Genomic DNA, 17,560 nt, shown 5'->3' on the forward strand with positions numbered 1-17,560 from the left:
GTTCCCAATTCTATGAAGGGGCAAAGTGGCCACACTTTGATCTTCGTTCTTCTTGAGTTTCATGTGTTTTGCAAATTGTATCTTGTATCTTGGATATTCTAAGTTTCTGGGCTACTATCCACTTATCAGTGAGTACATATCTTGTGAGTTCTTTTGTGATTGGGTTACCTCACTCAGGATGATTCAAACCACAACGGACTTTGTGTGTGAATAAGGTGCTTCGCTGTTCACACTGAAGACTAAAGAGAAAAGATCTAGCCTAAAGGATTTGAGTGTAAGGACCACTCTCCCCTGGCAGACATATTCAGTGCATGGTCCTCAGAGTTACTTCCGTGTGTGTGTGTGTGTGTGTGTGTGTGTGTGTGTATACATGTGATGTTCTCGGGTCTCAAGACAGGATGAAGAAGAGAACAGAGAACTTAGGAGAGTCACATAACAATGTGTAAACTAAATTAGGTATTTCCTGACCTACCTCATATGACTACTGCTCCCCCTCTTCCCTCTTTTCCCTCCCTCTCCTGCCCCCACTCTACTCCCCCCCCTCTCAAGTCCAATTTGTGCTGCTCATATCCTCCTGGGTATGGCATCATCAACTATAGCATGGTCGACCTACAAAGGACTAGGTCCTTCAAAAAACCTCTTCCCCATCATCCATCAAGAGCCAATAGCTCCTCAGCTGAGAGTGGGGGACCATGAACCCCTTTTGCACTCCATGCTGGAATGTTGACTGACTTGCTCTCCTGCCAACAGCCACAGCTGCCATGTGTTCACAAACGTACCTTGCTGTCATACCTAAAACTATTTTGCAGCATAGCTGCCTTCAGAATTCAGTGTGCCTTTTAGTGTTGTATGTTGGGGATGCAAGAATTGATAAATACTATGTTGGACACCTCCATGTTAAAGATGACTCGGCCTTAAGGTGTTTACCATTTTGGAGGCACAGCAGAAACCCCATTTTAGAAAGGGTCCTTATTCGCTGTAGGCGTGGGTTGGGGAGGAACCCTCTAGAGATGCCAGGCTGTAAGTGGAAGCTGGGAATATGTGGGCCCTTTGTAAATCACTATCTAGTCCCCAGATGAAATTGTGACTTCCTGAGCATCATTCCCTGGTGTCCCAATCCTATCTGCTCAGAAGCATGCACATACCTTTGTGAAAGGGACATTTTTAGACAGATCATCACGCTCTGTTCCCATCATGCCCTGTTCCCATCCTAGCCCATCAGTTTTACACTAAAAGTCTTTAGGGGGTGCTTAGCTATTTCTTTTGTGTCATTTTAGGGTGGAGAGGGTGGGCATGATGGAGCCAGTCATTTAGGACTTATTTCTTCCTTGTGTTGTGGTGTGCTTTTCTTTCTGTCTTCTATCTTTATACACACACACACACACACACACACACACACACACACATATATTCCTTTGTTTTTATCATTGCACCAGAGTATGAAATAGCTTCTGGGTTCTCCCGCTCTGAGCTGGGCAGGTGATTGTGGCCACACCCTAACAACATGAAGGATCTCAACTGACTCCTCTTATACCACTCTATAATTTAGCAGTTTAATGGGTTCATTATAGACTCTTCCGTTTTGTGTGGAATTAGCTTCTCCCCTTCAAATGATGTAATTAATTAAACATCACTTAAAACAAAACGAGCAAAATATTGAAACTTCAAAAAAAATCAGGTTCTCTCTGGTCTTCCCCACTCTCTGGCTCTTAAATCCCCCCCACACACACACACTCTTCCTTGAAGGTTGCCAAGCATTTTGTGGGGAAGAGTGTGATACAGATCTCCATTTGTGGATGAACATCCCACTGATACACACTCTGCATTTTGACCAGTTGCGCAAATTTCTCCATTAGCCACCTCCCACTATACAAAGAGACTTCTCTGACGGGGGACTGAGAGCTTCACTAATCCAGAAGTAGAAGATATGAATTTAGAGGGTCATTTGATACTTTGTTCATTTATCAGAATATCAGTAGTAGGTTCATCTCTGGGGCCTTGAGCTCCCCCAATGTCACCACTTTAAAGTGCACCTTCAAAGATTTTTTATAGTATTCATAGAGCACTGTGGCCATTTCCAATACCTGACTGTTGAACTTTCTGATCACAAGTGTCTTTTAGAGTCACCTCAACTCAGACAGCATAACACTTTCAAGGCCTGCCCAACTGCATCCCATACCCCAGTCATCTCTTTTCTCTACAGAATCATATTTCACCTTCTGGACATACCATATTTTGTTTACCCCATCTTTGGGCTTTATTACTGAGTGACTCCCAGCTTTGAGTTAGCATTGCGCCTGGCTCTATGAACATGCACATGCGTCTTGTGGGTGCTTGTTCTCTGTTTCCCTGGGCATCTTTTTAATGGAGGAGGTGTTGACCCCAATTGTCAGCCTGTGTCTACCACATCATTTTTCTTTTCTCTTTTTAGACTAACGTGATTGGTTCCCAGCCGTTTCTCACCCTCAATATTTTATATATTTCTTGTTCTGTTTCTTAAAGTTCCTATCTCCTGGTGCTCTTTATTCTGCTACAATGGTTTTGATTCCTGTCGAAGCGAATCTAACAAGTGATTCTTTTTTATCTCTTAACACCCTCCTGACCTCCAGCAGTTTCTTCTTCCTGCAGTCTTGACTTGTCTTTGTGACATCGTGCTCAGTTTGAATCTGAGAACACTGGCAGGCTCCGAGCTGTTTCATGTAGGAGATTCTGATTCGTTGGGGGGTCTGTCCTTATTCCTTTCTGGCAGTTATAATTCCCCTGCATCTGTTTGTATGCACAATGTTCCTGACATGTTTTGTGTCCTGCTCCACTTTTTAAAAAAGGAACAACTAAGATTGGCCAGCTCCTGTCTTCTGCAACCTTAGGTTCGAGAACATTCCCTGAGTTTTGAGTTCAGTGCTGGAAACTCATTTCCATGGGAACATGTGATGCGTGTTAGGGATGGTGACTGGCCAACATGCTCTCCTCACTTAAGCATATGATTGAACTCCCCCCCCCCCTGCACACACACACACATACACTTGATCTTTGTAAATTACTGACACTGGTCACCAGTGTTGCTCTTGTTTGTGGAGCTGAATTGTGTGACTCTGAATCAGTACCTCATCTCTATTCTGACTCTTTGGCTGCCTGACACGGCCACGTCATTCTTTTCTGACAAGGGAGAGAGAATGGAGGTTGGCAGAAGCTTCCAGGAAGGTCACTTTTTAAAAAGGCTGTGCCAGCTAAGACGATGCTTTCCTGTCACTTTTACTTGATCTGCTAAGCTGATGCAATGTTTGGCACTCCTGGAGCTATCTTAATCTATGACGAGATAAGCCAGCGCCGCTCAACCTGAGGGATGCAAACCCCTTCAGGGGTCAAATGACTCTGTCACGGTGATTGCTTAAGACGATCAGAAAACACAGATATTTACATTACAATTCATAACAGTAGCAAAATTGGAGTTCTGAAGTAGCGATGAAATAATTTTATGGTTGGAATCAGCACAACATGAGAAACTGTATTAAATGCTCACAGTGTTAGGAAGGTTGAGAACCACTGATATAAACCATGAGTTAACAGGATGTGGGGGCATAGTAGGTACCTGGGAAGCCAGCAGACTCAGGAGCTATGTGTATGTCCTGGCTGGCTTTCTTCATTCATTAATTTTGTTATGTGACTAGGAGATGAATGTCTATTTTACTCAAGCCATTCCTATTAGGTTTAAGACAATTAGACAATCTTCCCTTATCATTCTTGTTAGTTTCTATTGACAACTTAACCCAAACCCCTTGGAAGAGAGAAACTCCAGTGAAAAACTGCATTTATCAGATTGGCTGGTGGGCATGCCTGGGAGGGATTATATCCACTGATGACTGATGTAGGAGGGTCCAGGCCACTGTGGACAGCACTATTCTCTAGGCAGTTGTGTTCTAGGTGCTATATGAAATCTAGCCAGCACTGATCTAGAGAACGAACCAGCAAGCAATATATTCCATGATTATATATTCAGGTCCCTGCTTCAATTCCTGTCCTGGCTTCCCGCCGTGATGAACTGTGACCTGGGAAGTATAAACCAAATAATCCATCCCTTCTCAATTTGCTTTTGGTTCTAATGTTCATCACAGAAAACTAGAACATCACTCTTAACAAATAGTTTGATATGTGTCTATCAGGCCTCACTTTCACGCAGCCTCATGTATTCAATTGCAGCTATCGGTATCTAAACTACAAATTAAATATCAATTACCTCTATTTTTTGCAGCCCATTCTATTACTTAAAATATATTTGTTTTAAGATGAAACACATTACCTACAGTAAGTGGAAAATCACCATTGCATGGAATAAGGAGAGGCTCATTACGAGCAAGATTGGATTTTTGTAATGCCTGCCTGCCTACAAGACATTGTCAAGAAATCAAAGCCTCAAAGACAAGAAAGCTAGCTGAGCATGAGCCAGGGCATGAGACACCTCTCCGGGTTACAGCCATGCTGGGCAACTCAGAAGTAGACAGGTTGGTATCATTCAAGTTCATTCAAACATAAGTCTGTGTGCCGAGAACATCATTTGCAGCTCCACCATGGGAACCTCTGTGAAACCCCCACCCAACGGCAAATTTTACCCAACAGGCTTTATACATATTTATCTAAGTTGATGCCTTGGCCAGCAAGATTCTGAAAATGCCGAATGGGATCTAGAGGCAAAGAGCAATTAGCTATTCTGCCATGGGTTCCAGATCTGTGAAGGCAAATCAAAGCAGATTTGATCACCGAGATAACAGCATTAAGATGAGACTCTCTTGGCAAACAAACTTCTTCAAACAAGGAATATGAACTTGAAGGCGATAAGAGATCTTCACTAACTCCCGCTGAGTTCATCACTGATAGGAAAGTGGCTCCTTACCCATGAAATTGCACCTGTCACAGCGACTTCACTTCATTAAGGCGGCTTCCTGATCCAGGCAAGATTATCAGCAACACACAATCTAGGACTCTCCAGCTAATGAAGACTGCCTCTCCTGAGTTCCCGCAGCTGAGCTCCGAGTTTCAAGATAACAGAGAAACGGCCAGAGAGAAGAAAGGATTTATAAAGCAAAACAGCCCCCCACCCCCACCAAAAGCCAAAGCTACCAACATTATCAAAACATCAACTCAATGAAACATTTTCCAATTATCCTTGAGAAGAAAGGGACCTCGCCTGGCTTCAGCATCACCTGAAATACCGGACCAAGGTTTCCCTTTGGTTTCCCTTTATTCCCCTCGGGGAAGATAGTACAAAATGAAAGGTTTTCAAGTGGGTCAGGGATAACTATTGAAGATGCTAATGAATGTGTGGTACATAATGAAAACATCTATTTTCATTATGTACATTTTGTTAAATAGAAAACAGATACAGGGTGGAAAAAAAAAACAACAAAAAACCTCAACCCAAATGTTTCACTGCAAAAATTAATTTACATTCAGCTTTTCCTGGCATTCCAGCTCTGCCTACAGGAATCCCAGGTGTCAGTCTTCTCTGTAGTTTTTTCTGGGACAGCATCTGCTCAGATAAATATCCTACGTTTTTCTTGACTGGACTTCTTTGGGCTCATGAACTTGAGACCATGCTGTAAGTACGTGTTTAGACTTGTACCTTAATCTGTACATTAATGGAGGCAATCTTACTCCAGATTTCACCATTCAAGCAATTACAGGCATCCTCCTGCATACCAGCCACTTGCTCGGAGGCTGCAGACACAGCTGCAAGCAAAACTTGATTCTGACACCGAAGGAGCTTCTGGTCTGTCCCAGTGACCTTGCACTGTGTTTGTGTGTCCTATAGAAGGTCCACACAATCAAATTGCACGGGCATGTCACTAGCATGTGGTAGACATGTGTTTGATATATCATGTTCTCACCCTTAAGTAAAGCACTGTACAGGCTCATGTGGGTATACATTTCCATTATCTGTCCGCATAAATATGGGCCAAGCATGGGAGGAGAAAAGTGCTCCAAATGGGTCACATCATGACACTATATCCTTCAGGGAAAAATCCCTGCGTAGTCTACCAAGAGTTTTCTTTATTAAAAGAGACATTGGCAGAGGTGTAGGACAAGAGCTGACTACTCCCTACATTCGAGTGCTTTGAGATGGCCTAGAGATGTGGTGTACTGGAAGGCTTGGGTTGGTAGAGCAAGGGCTGGGCAGCTTGTACCCTGAGGTGAGGGGCCACCCTCAGATATTCTACTCTTCCCTTCTGTGTCCAGGATGAACACAGCCAATGGTTAATGAGGTGGTTCAAATCCCTTTGCATCTGTGGGCAACATTACTGCTTACCGATGAGTTGTGGCAGACGGCAAAAAGACTGGCCCAGGAGAAATGAGAATGCAATAGCTGGACCCTTTCCCCCACTCATCTCTCCTTTTGTGCTAGGGAATAAAAGAAATCATCCAACATCCTGTAGGCATCCATCCATCCATCATCACTCATTCATGGTTTCACTCATTTATCTGTTCATATATCTGCCTTTCCTATCATCTATCTGTCATTCATTTATTTACCCTTTCATTCAGTCATCCATACATACATCCATCTACCCATCCATCATCCTCTGCAGAGATATCTTACCAGCCAAGTCCACTCATCTACCATCTATCCATCCATCCATCCATCTATCCATCCATCATTTATTCATCTAAATATGTATCATTTACTTTTTCTCATGGTTGTGGCCAAATACCCTATGAGACACACCTTATGGGAGGAAGGATTTCTTGTGTTTCACAACTTAAGTAGGAATTCAGTCCAGCACAGTAGAGAAAGCAAGAGTAGGCTGGGCATGGTAGCAACACTCCTTTAATCCCACACTTGGGTGGCAGAGGTGGGCAGAACTCTGGGTCTGAGACCAGCCTGGTCTACTGAGTAATTTCTAGGACAGCCAGGGCTACACAGAGAAACCATGACTTGAAAAAACAAATAAGCAAGCAAGCAAGCAAATAAATAAAAAATATGAGGTGGGTGGGTCACATAGCTTCTGCAGTTTGGCCACAGAAAACAGACAGGAAACAGAGCCTCAAGGCCTACCCCTAGTGATCTACTTCCTCCCAGAAGTTTTCACAATCTCTCAAAACAGGCTGCCAACTGAAGACTTAGTGTGCAAATAAGAAAGCCTATTGGGGCTTTCTTATTTGCACATTCAAGCCACAATACCAACCTATCCATCTATCGATTAATCCATCCATTCATCCAGACTCCATATCCCCTCTCCCCCACCACCCCCGTTCATCACTATCTGTTTTTGCATGCGTCTGTCCATCAGTCCTCATGTCACTTGGCTACATGACCACAATGACACCTTTCATGAGGATGGTGCTCATTTGGCAAATTGCATCTCCTGGGCTGATTGGACTGAGATCAAGTGAGACCAACAAGTTCCGCTGTCTGAGCCTCTCCTACCACAGGAACATCCGGGGGGTAGAGCTCAAACACCGGCTTCCTCTTTTCCTCTCAGTCTTTTCCAGTCAAAAGAAAAAAAGGGGGTGGGGGAGGGCACAGATGAGAGCTGCTGCAGGTGACCCAGATTCTGGTAAAGGAGAATGGAGAGCGACTGATGCCAAGCCATCCCTGAATTGGTTTCAAGTGCTTTTGGTAATGAACTAAGGGAGTGGGGGCTAAAACAAAGCAGCAATAGCCACCTCCATACCATGGGAAATAAATGTATTCTCCAAACAACTAAGTTTTGGAATTTAGAGCTGCATTCCAGGAACAATGTACTACCTTCCTCAATTCATCCTTTAGATTTTTCCCTCATTTTTTTTTCCAGTAATATAAAGAGCCAGAAGAAACCTAAAAGTGACAAAGAAAATGTATGTGACCAGACTAGGAATTCTCCGAGGTTCCGGGAGAGAGGAATAAATCAAGAACTCCTAAGTCTCCAAGCCGTCCCTTGCCCAGCTGTGAATTGCCTGTTTCTAATTTGGTGGCTATCAGAAGCAGATCCGGGTTTTAATTTTTCTCCCCGGGGTGATTCACGATCGCCTGTAATTCCACAGCGGGCGGCCCACTGTTCCATCAGAAAGTGCCCCCTGCACAAATACAATCACATGCAGTATGTTGACATCAGCAACGCTGTAAAGGTGGGCTGCACCCTGCCTGTAGAAGAGCGAATTCTCCTGTGTTTAACTCATGCAGATATACTCAGGATGGAAGAGATAATCCGCAATTCTGATACCTCTGAGGTGAATCAGAAAGAAGTGAAAACTTCCTGTATTATTGGATGCAGCTGCAAGGAGAGATCCTTGCAGATGATAGATCCTCTGTGGCCCTGTGTGGGTCCACTATGAATGGTACCCCACTGCCCCGATCTGGCAGACTCTGCCCATTTTACCTAGAGCCATTAATGACAGACAGCACACATCAAATACAACTTGCAATGGAGTCAGCAAACCTTGGAGCAACTGGAAGCCACCACGGCAGAGAGTCTGAGCACAGCACCGACCAGGTGGGACTTACCTCTTTTCGGAGCCAGCAGATTTCTTCTGACAAACGATGACGGCCGGAGCATATTTCCCAGTGTACTCGGTGCTCTGTTTGACATCCCAGATCGAAGAGCTGCTGGCTCTCACCCCAACAATGCTCACTCCTTTCTTAACCTTGGCCCTGTTGGAGACAGGAAGTGCATGTTTGAGATAGCCCTGGGGAAGTCCCCGGGCAGCAGTGGTACCAGGGATATGCACATTGTAGCCTTGCAGTTATGAGCTCACTCACGGGGAATCAGGTTTAAACACAAATTTGTAACCACATTTCCTATCCATCTGTCACAGTTCCCCCCACCTCACCCCACACCCCAGTTATCCCCACTTTTTCAGAAGGAACTGGAAAAACGTGATGGCCTTCAGCAAACATCTGTTACATACGGAAATATCTCGATTAATTAAAATTAAAAGATTTTTAAAATTTAATTATTAATTAAAAGACAACACGTAAAACAACAACCGTAAAACCTACCTGAAATCCCTTAGAGTGAGTGGTTGGGAAATAGAAGTAAGCCAAAAAATACAGAGGTAGCCTTCATAATAAGGGAGCGCCTGCAGGGAGAGAGTCCCGAGCAGCCAGCAAACCATATGAACCACAAGGACTACATCTGACTTTCCCAGCAGTGTCTCCGTTCCACCCAGGAAAACTGAGGCTCAGACAGATGAGAGGATATTCATGAGACCCGGCACATAGGGGGACTAGGCTGAGTAGGGTTAGCCAACTTCTATGTTTCTGTCCCTCCTGACATTCTTATTTTCATTACCATACCAAAGCCTGCATCATCGCCGTTGTCCTTCGTTGTCATCGTCATCATCACCACCACCATCACTAAAGATACAACCCCCATCTTAATCATTATCACTAACACCACAACCACCACCACCACCACCACAGTTCCCATCTTCTTTTTCACCATCACCTCCACAAACCCCTCTTAAAAATTATCACCACGACCACCACCACCACCACCATCACTATATCCATCTCTTTCATTAGCACCACCATCTCCATCTTCTCCTTCCTCTTCCTCTTCCTCCTCCTTCACTCCTTCTCCCTCTCCCTCCCCCCTCCTCTTCCTCCTCCTCCTCCTCTGCACTATGGATTACTTACTGTCAACTGGCTGCTATTCTAAATTCACTGTAGTTCTATATCATTTCATCCTTAAATAATAATCTGCTAGGTCATTTGTAAATCTTATTCCTCACATGGCTCCAGAGAAGAGAAACAGGCCTTAAGCTGCAGGTAGTGAAAGAACTCTGGACAGCTGGAGTGTAGTGGGCACGGCTCTGGCAGGTTTTGCCCTTCTCTCCCATCCCCTCGGCCTTGCTTAGAAACTGTTGGATTACATCCCTAAAGCTAGCCACAGAGATCTATTCCCTTATTTGGCCACTTCTCCTCCTGAGCCTGACCACCAAACTGAAGTCCAGCCAAAGCTCCCATTGGCTCACCTAATTAATATTCCCAATTAAAATTAAGCACCTCATCCTAACACAGGATAAACTTTATAAATTTTACCTTTATAAACTGCCATTTGCCTATGGGGCCGTGTCTGTCTCCTCTCTATCCAGAGGTGGTCCTTTGTCCTCTGGGCACAAATACCCCTCCTCCCTCTCCCTTGTTCCAGGCCCCTTCTCCCTCTTCCTCTAGCTCCTGAGTTTGTCTCTTACTCCCTGTCCTTTGTGCTGAGAACTTGGTCTTGGGGTGCCTTGGGCAGATACTTTTCTTTCAGGTAGGACAACATTCTGGGCTCTCCCTGCATCCCTGTGAACTCCCGCTATTAGAGCTGATAAAACTGATTGTGTTTGCTTTCTCTGCTATTCAGTGCTGGTTGGTTTGGGTCACGCTGCCCAATGTCTACTCATGATTTAGCCAAGCACACATTCACCAAGGCAGTCCACTTTCCACCTGAGACTCCATTTGCCATCTCTCCTCTTGTCTCCCTTCGCCATGGAAGGGAACCACGCGGTCCCATGGGCTTCTCTGAAAACTCCAAATACCCCAGCCCTTACACAGAAGCTGGATAACAGAGGAAGATGAAAAGCTCTCTTTGCACTCATGTCCTTGTTTCTTTCTAAGAAATTTCAAAAGAAAAAGCCTCCGTGTGATGGGAAGTCCATGGCAAAAGGGCAACACAGTGATTTTCACAGTTTGATTTACAAACTGCCTTGTAGATGTGAAGAATTCACGTTTCCTACTGTGCCGTCCCTTTCTTATTCCTTGGGGAGAATATAAAGAGCTTAGAAGGAAAAGTACCAAGGGATGCCTGGAGGCTTTGGTTATCCGGGGGAGGAGATAGTGATACCAGCAGCAGTCTGTGTTATATTCATGTGATCACAAGAGGAGCCCCCAGTTCCTGCCCTGAACCTCTGAAATCTTCACTGTTAAAGGCAACACAACGCTCTGAGAATGGGGTGTAGAAATGACTTAGTCAGGATTTTACTGCTGTGAAGAGACACCATGTCCAAGGCAAGTCTTATAAAGGATAACATCTAGCTGGGCAGTGGTGGCACATGCCTTTAATCCCAGCACTTGGGAGGCAGAGGCAGGTGGATTTCTGAGTTTGAGGCCAGCCTGGTCTACAGAGTGAGTTCCAGGACATCCAGGGCTACACAGAGAAACACTGCCTTGAAAAACAAAACAAAACAAAACAAAAAAACAAACAAAAGCAAAAAACCAAATAAAGGATAACATTTAATTTGGGCTGGCTTACAGGTTCAAAGGTTCAGTCCATTATCATCAAGGCAGGAACATGGCAACATCCAGGCAGGCATGGTGCAGGAGGAGCTGAGAGTTTTACATCTTCATCTGAAGGCTGCTAAAAGACTGGTTTCCAGGAAGCTAGGTCTTAAAGCCCATACCCACAGTGACACACCTACTCCAACAAGGCCATACCTACTTCAACAGGACCACACCTTCTAAGAGTGCCACCACCTGGGCCAAGCATATAAAAACTATCACAAGAAACAAACAGAGACAATCTTGTCCTGTACCATTACTACTTCTATTGGGAACAGTTTTATATACACTGTGCAGGAGAGGGTACCAAGTGGTCAAGGTCCTTAAAGGCCATTAGAAGACTGGCAGTGTTACTGTAGATAGGGTAGTGGGAGAGTTCCCATCATCCCCTAGCTGAGAACAGTGGGACTCCTATGTTTACACTGTGTATATAAGATGATTCATATCTAGCACCTGGTAGACTAGAAAGTCCAGAAATATTGGCAAACTAAGGGCACCCTGACCAGTCCTCAGTAGAATCCTATGCTCCTGGATTGAGCTGTGGTGGTTTGAATACGTTTGACCCATGGGAAGTGCCGTGATCAGAAGGTATGGCTTTGTTTGGAGTAAGTGTGGGCTTGTTAGAGGAAGTGCATCACTGTGGGGGTGGGATTTGAGGTCCTAAGTTCAAGCTCTTCTCAGTGTGGAGGAGACCCTTCTCCTGGCTGCATTTGGAAGACAGTCTCTTCTGGCTACCTTCAAAGCAATATGCAGAACTCTTGGCTTCTCCAGCACCATGTCTGCCTGCATGGTGCCATGTTTGCTGCCATGATGATAATAGACTGAACCTCTGAAACTGTAAGCCAGCCCCAATTAAATGTTTTCCATTATATGAGTTGCCCTGGTCATGGTGTCTCTTCACAGCAATGAAAGCCAAACTAGACATGAGGGAAGCATCTTCCCTCGATGTACATGTCATGGCCATTTGCTTGGGGGAACTGGAGTCATGCTGTGTGGTTTCACGGGAAGAAGATTCTGGGAGGTTGTGCCCAGCTTCTTCTGGATATGGCTCATGCTCTTTCCCCTTTGTTTACTATAGTTTGTGTGCTTCTCATGGCATAAAGTTGAGCAGCATCCATGACTACAGGGTAAACCCTTTGAGTCTTCCTAGTGACTTGCTGGAGTTGGCCATGGTCTTGAAGATTGATCGTTTCCTGCTGGAAGACTATACTTATCAGATCCCATTATGGACTATGGGAGTCATTTCCACCCCTATAAAGGTTACAGCCAGCTTCTTCCCATAGGAATTTTCTCTCGCCCACCCACATAGCATGGAACTTATGACCTATCCACCCACGTGGGTAAGACCTGAGATGAGCCACTCATTGTGTTTCAGTCAATAAATACAGTCTTGCCTAGAAGTCAGACTTGCCTGTCCTCTCCTCTACTAACCCCCTGCTGCCTTTTCTGGCTCCTTTAATCTGCCTATAATAATTTAACAGGGACAGCAAACCCCCACAATACACACATTAGTGTACAATGACAGGGGAAGTGACCCCTCTTGAATAGTCCTATGTAGCATGTAGTTTTGACTTTTAAGCACCAGGTAGACCATGTTACCAGACCCTGCAGATGAAAGATACATGAGCACGCGTATGCGCATGCGCGCGCACACACACACACACACACACACACACACACTAGCTTATCTTTAATATGCCTTTTAGCTAAATGGCCAGGTACTTCTAAGCTTCCCATGACTAACGTGCTCTTACCGTCACTCCTAGATCAACACCTTTAATTCTGCCCTCAGCTCAGTTGCTCGGTTACCTTTAGTCCTAACCCAGTACCCTAAATCTGCCCTCCGTTTAGTTGCATTTCTAATCTCCCTCCTGCTAACCCAGGCCCAGTTGGGGAAGTAGCCAATGGTTACTCACATGACTGGTGGCGCTCTCTCTCCTTCTGAAGCATTCGCATCTCTTTTCCTCTTCTGCACCTCCTATCCTGCCTGTGGGAACCTGGAAGTCCTGCCTCTTCCACCCAACCATTGGCCACTAGCATCTTTATTGATTGATCAAGAACCAACTGGGGAACAGGACCTTCAGTGTTCACAGGCAAATTCCCAATCAAAGCATCAGACCACCCTCTTACAGTCCTAGGTGCTCACACTAACAGTTTTAGAAACAGATTGTTACATATGGCTGGCATTGTGTTCGTGGGGGAAAATGAACATGCCTTGTGGGAGTTTTGTTCTTCTGGTGTTGGGGTGGGACTCAGAACCTTATATATGCTTGATAAGCATCGTATCACCAGGTGACACCCTCAGCCCATGTTTTGTATTTCAGATCATGACTATACTAGCATACACTTTGCATGCATCATTAATGAAGGTGAGGTTTTATGCCCAGACCTCAAGTCCAGCTGGCTTGGATACCCAGAATAATCTTCTGGCAATAAGTTTTGTACAAACCTGACTAAGTTATAGGCAGTCAGGCATGCTGGTGAAACAGCTAGGGAGATGGCCCAGTGTAGAATGTGCTTGCGGAGCAAGCATGACTTTAGTCCACAGCACCTATGTAAAAGCTGGGAGCATAGGGAAGAGTTCGTAACCCCCATGCTAGGGACGTGGAGACAGGAAGATCTCAGGGGCTTTGTTTGCCAGCTCGTCTGACCAGATCAGCAAGTCCCAGGTCTCTGTGAGAGAGCCTACTTCAAAATCAAGGTGAGATGATTAAACCCCTGAGATCAGCCTGTGGCCCTCCACATGCACCTGTGTGGTGTTGCATATGCACGAAGATCTGCTAGTATAAGAAGACTTCATTCACTGTGGACAGCTATTCTTCCGAGCTATGTTAGAATGGATTATGGAGGCTGCCCCAATTACTGTGCACTGGAATTTTATTGAATCAGATTTGTTTTAAATAAATAGGTCATCATCCTGGCTTTGGCAATCTCTAATTCTCTGGACATTTCTGGTACATAAGCCTTAGCTGACATATAATGGGCTTATCTTTTACTCAGATTTTAATCCTAAGTAGGTCATTTAGAATTTGGATGATGTGTCTCAGCAAGTGATTTTTCAAATGAATGGGGTTATTTATTTAGCCTTTAAATTACCTGAAGTTTTCTCTAGCTACAGCGGTCTTGAAGGGAATTTTCTAAGATTTACAGGAGAACACTGGATTTGCCTCTCTCACTAATAAACTTTCCTGAGAACACACACACACACACACACACACACACACACACACACACACACACACAGGCACACACACAGAGCCTGTGCAGCTGACACGGTTAGGAAAGAGATGTTTGCCTGGTGGGGGCCCACACCTTGTGTGAGCATCACAACAAACACCTGCAAGGTTGGCCACCGGCTCCTTGGAGATGGATCTGAGGTATTTACAGATCACAGCCAGCCTGCGTTAATCATTCTGAAACAGTTTCTTTCAGAGTTACAAGTGGCAGCCTGTGGAAGCCCATGGCAGGCAGTTCTCAGAACCTGTGGAGCCTGGCTTCACTGGGTCTGAACCAAATGTTAGTTCCCTCTTTGTTTATGACAAGCGGGGTTCCTTATAGTCATTAATGGAAGTTTATAACCCACTTGTGGTTCCATAAATACAGGTTACCCTGACAGCCTCATTACCAGAGATAAACACAGCACTTGATTTCCGAAGACACTTTATTGTAGATTTACATTTAATAATACATCCACCATGGTGAGAGCAGAAAAGCCATAATTTTCCCCAGAGTATGCCCATGAAGTGTAGGCTGATACAGACAGAACCTGCTAGGGGTTAGGGGATGCTGTGCTGTTAAAACATAATAGAACAAGCTGTAAAGACTAGATATGTGTGTTATGTGTGATGTTTATATTATGTATATAGCATATGCACAGTGTATACCCAAGCACAGGATTCAGACTTAACTGAAATATATGGGAATAGCTGGCAGCCTAGATGCTGAATACAGGGGCATGCTGGTTACGTTTGTACCTCTCCTTGCCCCTCCATACCCTAGCCTCTGACTCTGGATTACTGCTTAAGCAATCTGCCCTCTGACAATGATGACCTTAATTGTAGATCATACATTCAGGGTGTCTGTCCACTACCTTGATAAAGAGGTTGACAGTCAAGCCAACTCTCAGGGTTTCATTGATATAAAGAGACACCATGACCAAGGCAACTCTTATCAAGGAAAACATTTAACTGGGGCTGGCTTACAGTTTCAGAGTTCAGCCCATTATCATCATGGCGGGAAGCATGGCAGTGTGTAGGTAGACATGGTGCTGGAGGAGCTGAGAGTTCTACACCTTAATCTGAAGGCAGTCAGGAGGTTACACCACTGGGTGTAACTTGAGCATTTAAGATTTCAAAGCACTGACTCCAAAATGACATACTTCCTCTAACAAGGGCACACCTCCTAATAGTGCCACTCTCTATGGTCAGGCATTCAAACACATGAGTCTATCGGGGTCATACCTACTTAAACCACCACACCAACCTACCCAAAAGCCCTCTCCTGGGAATTCGCCAAACACTGAGCCCTAATAACCTTCCTCTTTCTCTTCTCTTCCCTCCCACCTTGCTTTTTTCTCTCTAGTCCCTGACATTAACATTAATGTATACAAGTTGGATGTTTATTAGCATATGCAAATAATCATTTAGCCTCAACATATGCAAATGATCCAGTCCACTAAGGTTAACAGGTGTAAATAGTCCTCTAGTATTAACACGTACAAACTACTCCCTAATAATAACACACACAGGTAGTCCCTTGTATTAACATATGCAAATGAGCCCGTAGCATTGACATACTCAAATGATCTCTTACCACTACCATATGCAACAGGCCCCTGGCATTAGCATATGCAAATGAACCCTACATTAATATGTGCAAATTATTCCCTAGCACTAGCATGTACAAATGGAACCTGTCATTCACGTACACAAATTCACCTGACATTACCTTATTCAAATCTTTCTGAACCTAGCTCTCTCAGGCTGTTCTTTGAAACTATGAAATAGCCACCACCCTCCCATTTGATACCTTGCAAGCTAGACTAGAGGTGATTCATCTGCCATAAGGCTGACTGAGGTGCTGTCAGATACCCTTAAAACAGGCTTGCTTTGGAAAAAGATATTACTCTTCTCTGCTGCAGCAGCTCACAGCGGGCCTTGGTGGTGGGTGGCTCTGATCCACTCAGCTATTCAGAGATCAAAGCTGATCATGGTCCTGGTGTTTCTAGCCCCTGTTTTGCAGCACCTGTGTCCTGAGCACCCCAGCCAGTGGGAAGAATGAAGGGTGAAGAACAGAGCAGGGCAGGTGGCAATACAAACTTAGGCACACTCACAGTCTATGGAAGGCATTTACTGTCTTGGCCAAATATGGTTACAGAGGCAAAGGCTTCTGGGAAGCCAGTCCCTACCAGGACCTGACAGCAGCGATACCCAAGTTGGGCCTGTGGGTGGCTTGCATTCCTACCTAAGTTAAATGTGTCCTGCATCCTCCAGACTGTGGGTAGAGCTAAATCCCCCCACATCAGTGCACACAGTCACACTACAGAAAAACCCCACCTGAACAGTCACCAGTAAGCACTCCTTTTATGAATGGTTTGACATGTGGGTTATTAAAAGCGCCTGTGTGCTCAATAAAAGAGGTACCAAAATGGAAGTTTGAAGTGATGGAAGAGAAATAAATTGGGCTCAAAAGGAGAAATTTGAATATTTCTGTTCCTTGTGAGATTTATTTTAAAAACTCCGAGTGCAGATATTTGTGGCAGTGGAGGAGAAAGAAGAGAAGAAATTTAAAAGAAAACTGAGACAAAGTAAAAGACAGAAGGGGAAAAGTCACAGGGTGGGGAGAAATATTTTGAGAAGTTCTGTCCACACAAAGTTTCAAGTATGAGAGGAAAATCGTGGGTTGCCTTTTAAGTATAGTATACGTGCCCAGAGGAATGTTCTAGAACTAGAAAGTAATACCAGCCCAACAACCTAACATAGTCCATAATCCACAACCTGCTCTGGGATTCTCAGCAATCTGAGAATGGAAAGAAGGAATGGGTTTCCAAGCAGCCTCCTGTTCAAGAGGGGAAGCTTGCTGGGAGCATCCTTTCCTGGATCCCAAAGGATAAAACATTTTTTTTCCAAGAGCATCATCTCTCAAGACACCAAGTCCTGCTCAGCTCCAGCAAGCTTCATGAGGTCGTCCCTATCAGCAGAGCGGCAGAGAGATTACTCACAGATGGACACCAAACATAGACTACACAGGCCTCCTGATGAATACAGAAAAAGACACATTTACCCCTCAGTTCAAAGACCAGTAGATAGCATGCTGGACTTTTGG

General features: G+C 44.7%; 1 protein-coding gene across 1 annotated transcript in view; it reads right to left on the bottom strand.

Annotated features, from left to right (window-relative positions):
- Positions 1–17,560, bottom strand: part of Tmem132d (transmembrane protein 132D) — a 681,893-nt gene that overhangs the window by 361,987 nt on the left and 302,346 nt on the right. The window contains exon 3 of the mRNA XM_021163504.2: positions 8,477–8,623. Within this exon, the coding sequence (XP_021019163.1) occupies positions 8,477–8,623 (147 nt within the window). The remainder of the gene's footprint in view (positions 1–8,476; positions 8,624–17,560) is intronic.

The sequence above is a fragment of the Mus caroli genome, unplaced genomic scaffold, assembly GCF_978045245.1.
Source record: "Mus caroli unplaced genomic scaffold, Mus_caroli_1 scaffold_4, whole genome shotgun sequence".
Taxonomy (NCBI): Eukaryota; Metazoa; Chordata; class Mammalia; order Rodentia; family Muridae; genus Mus; species Mus caroli.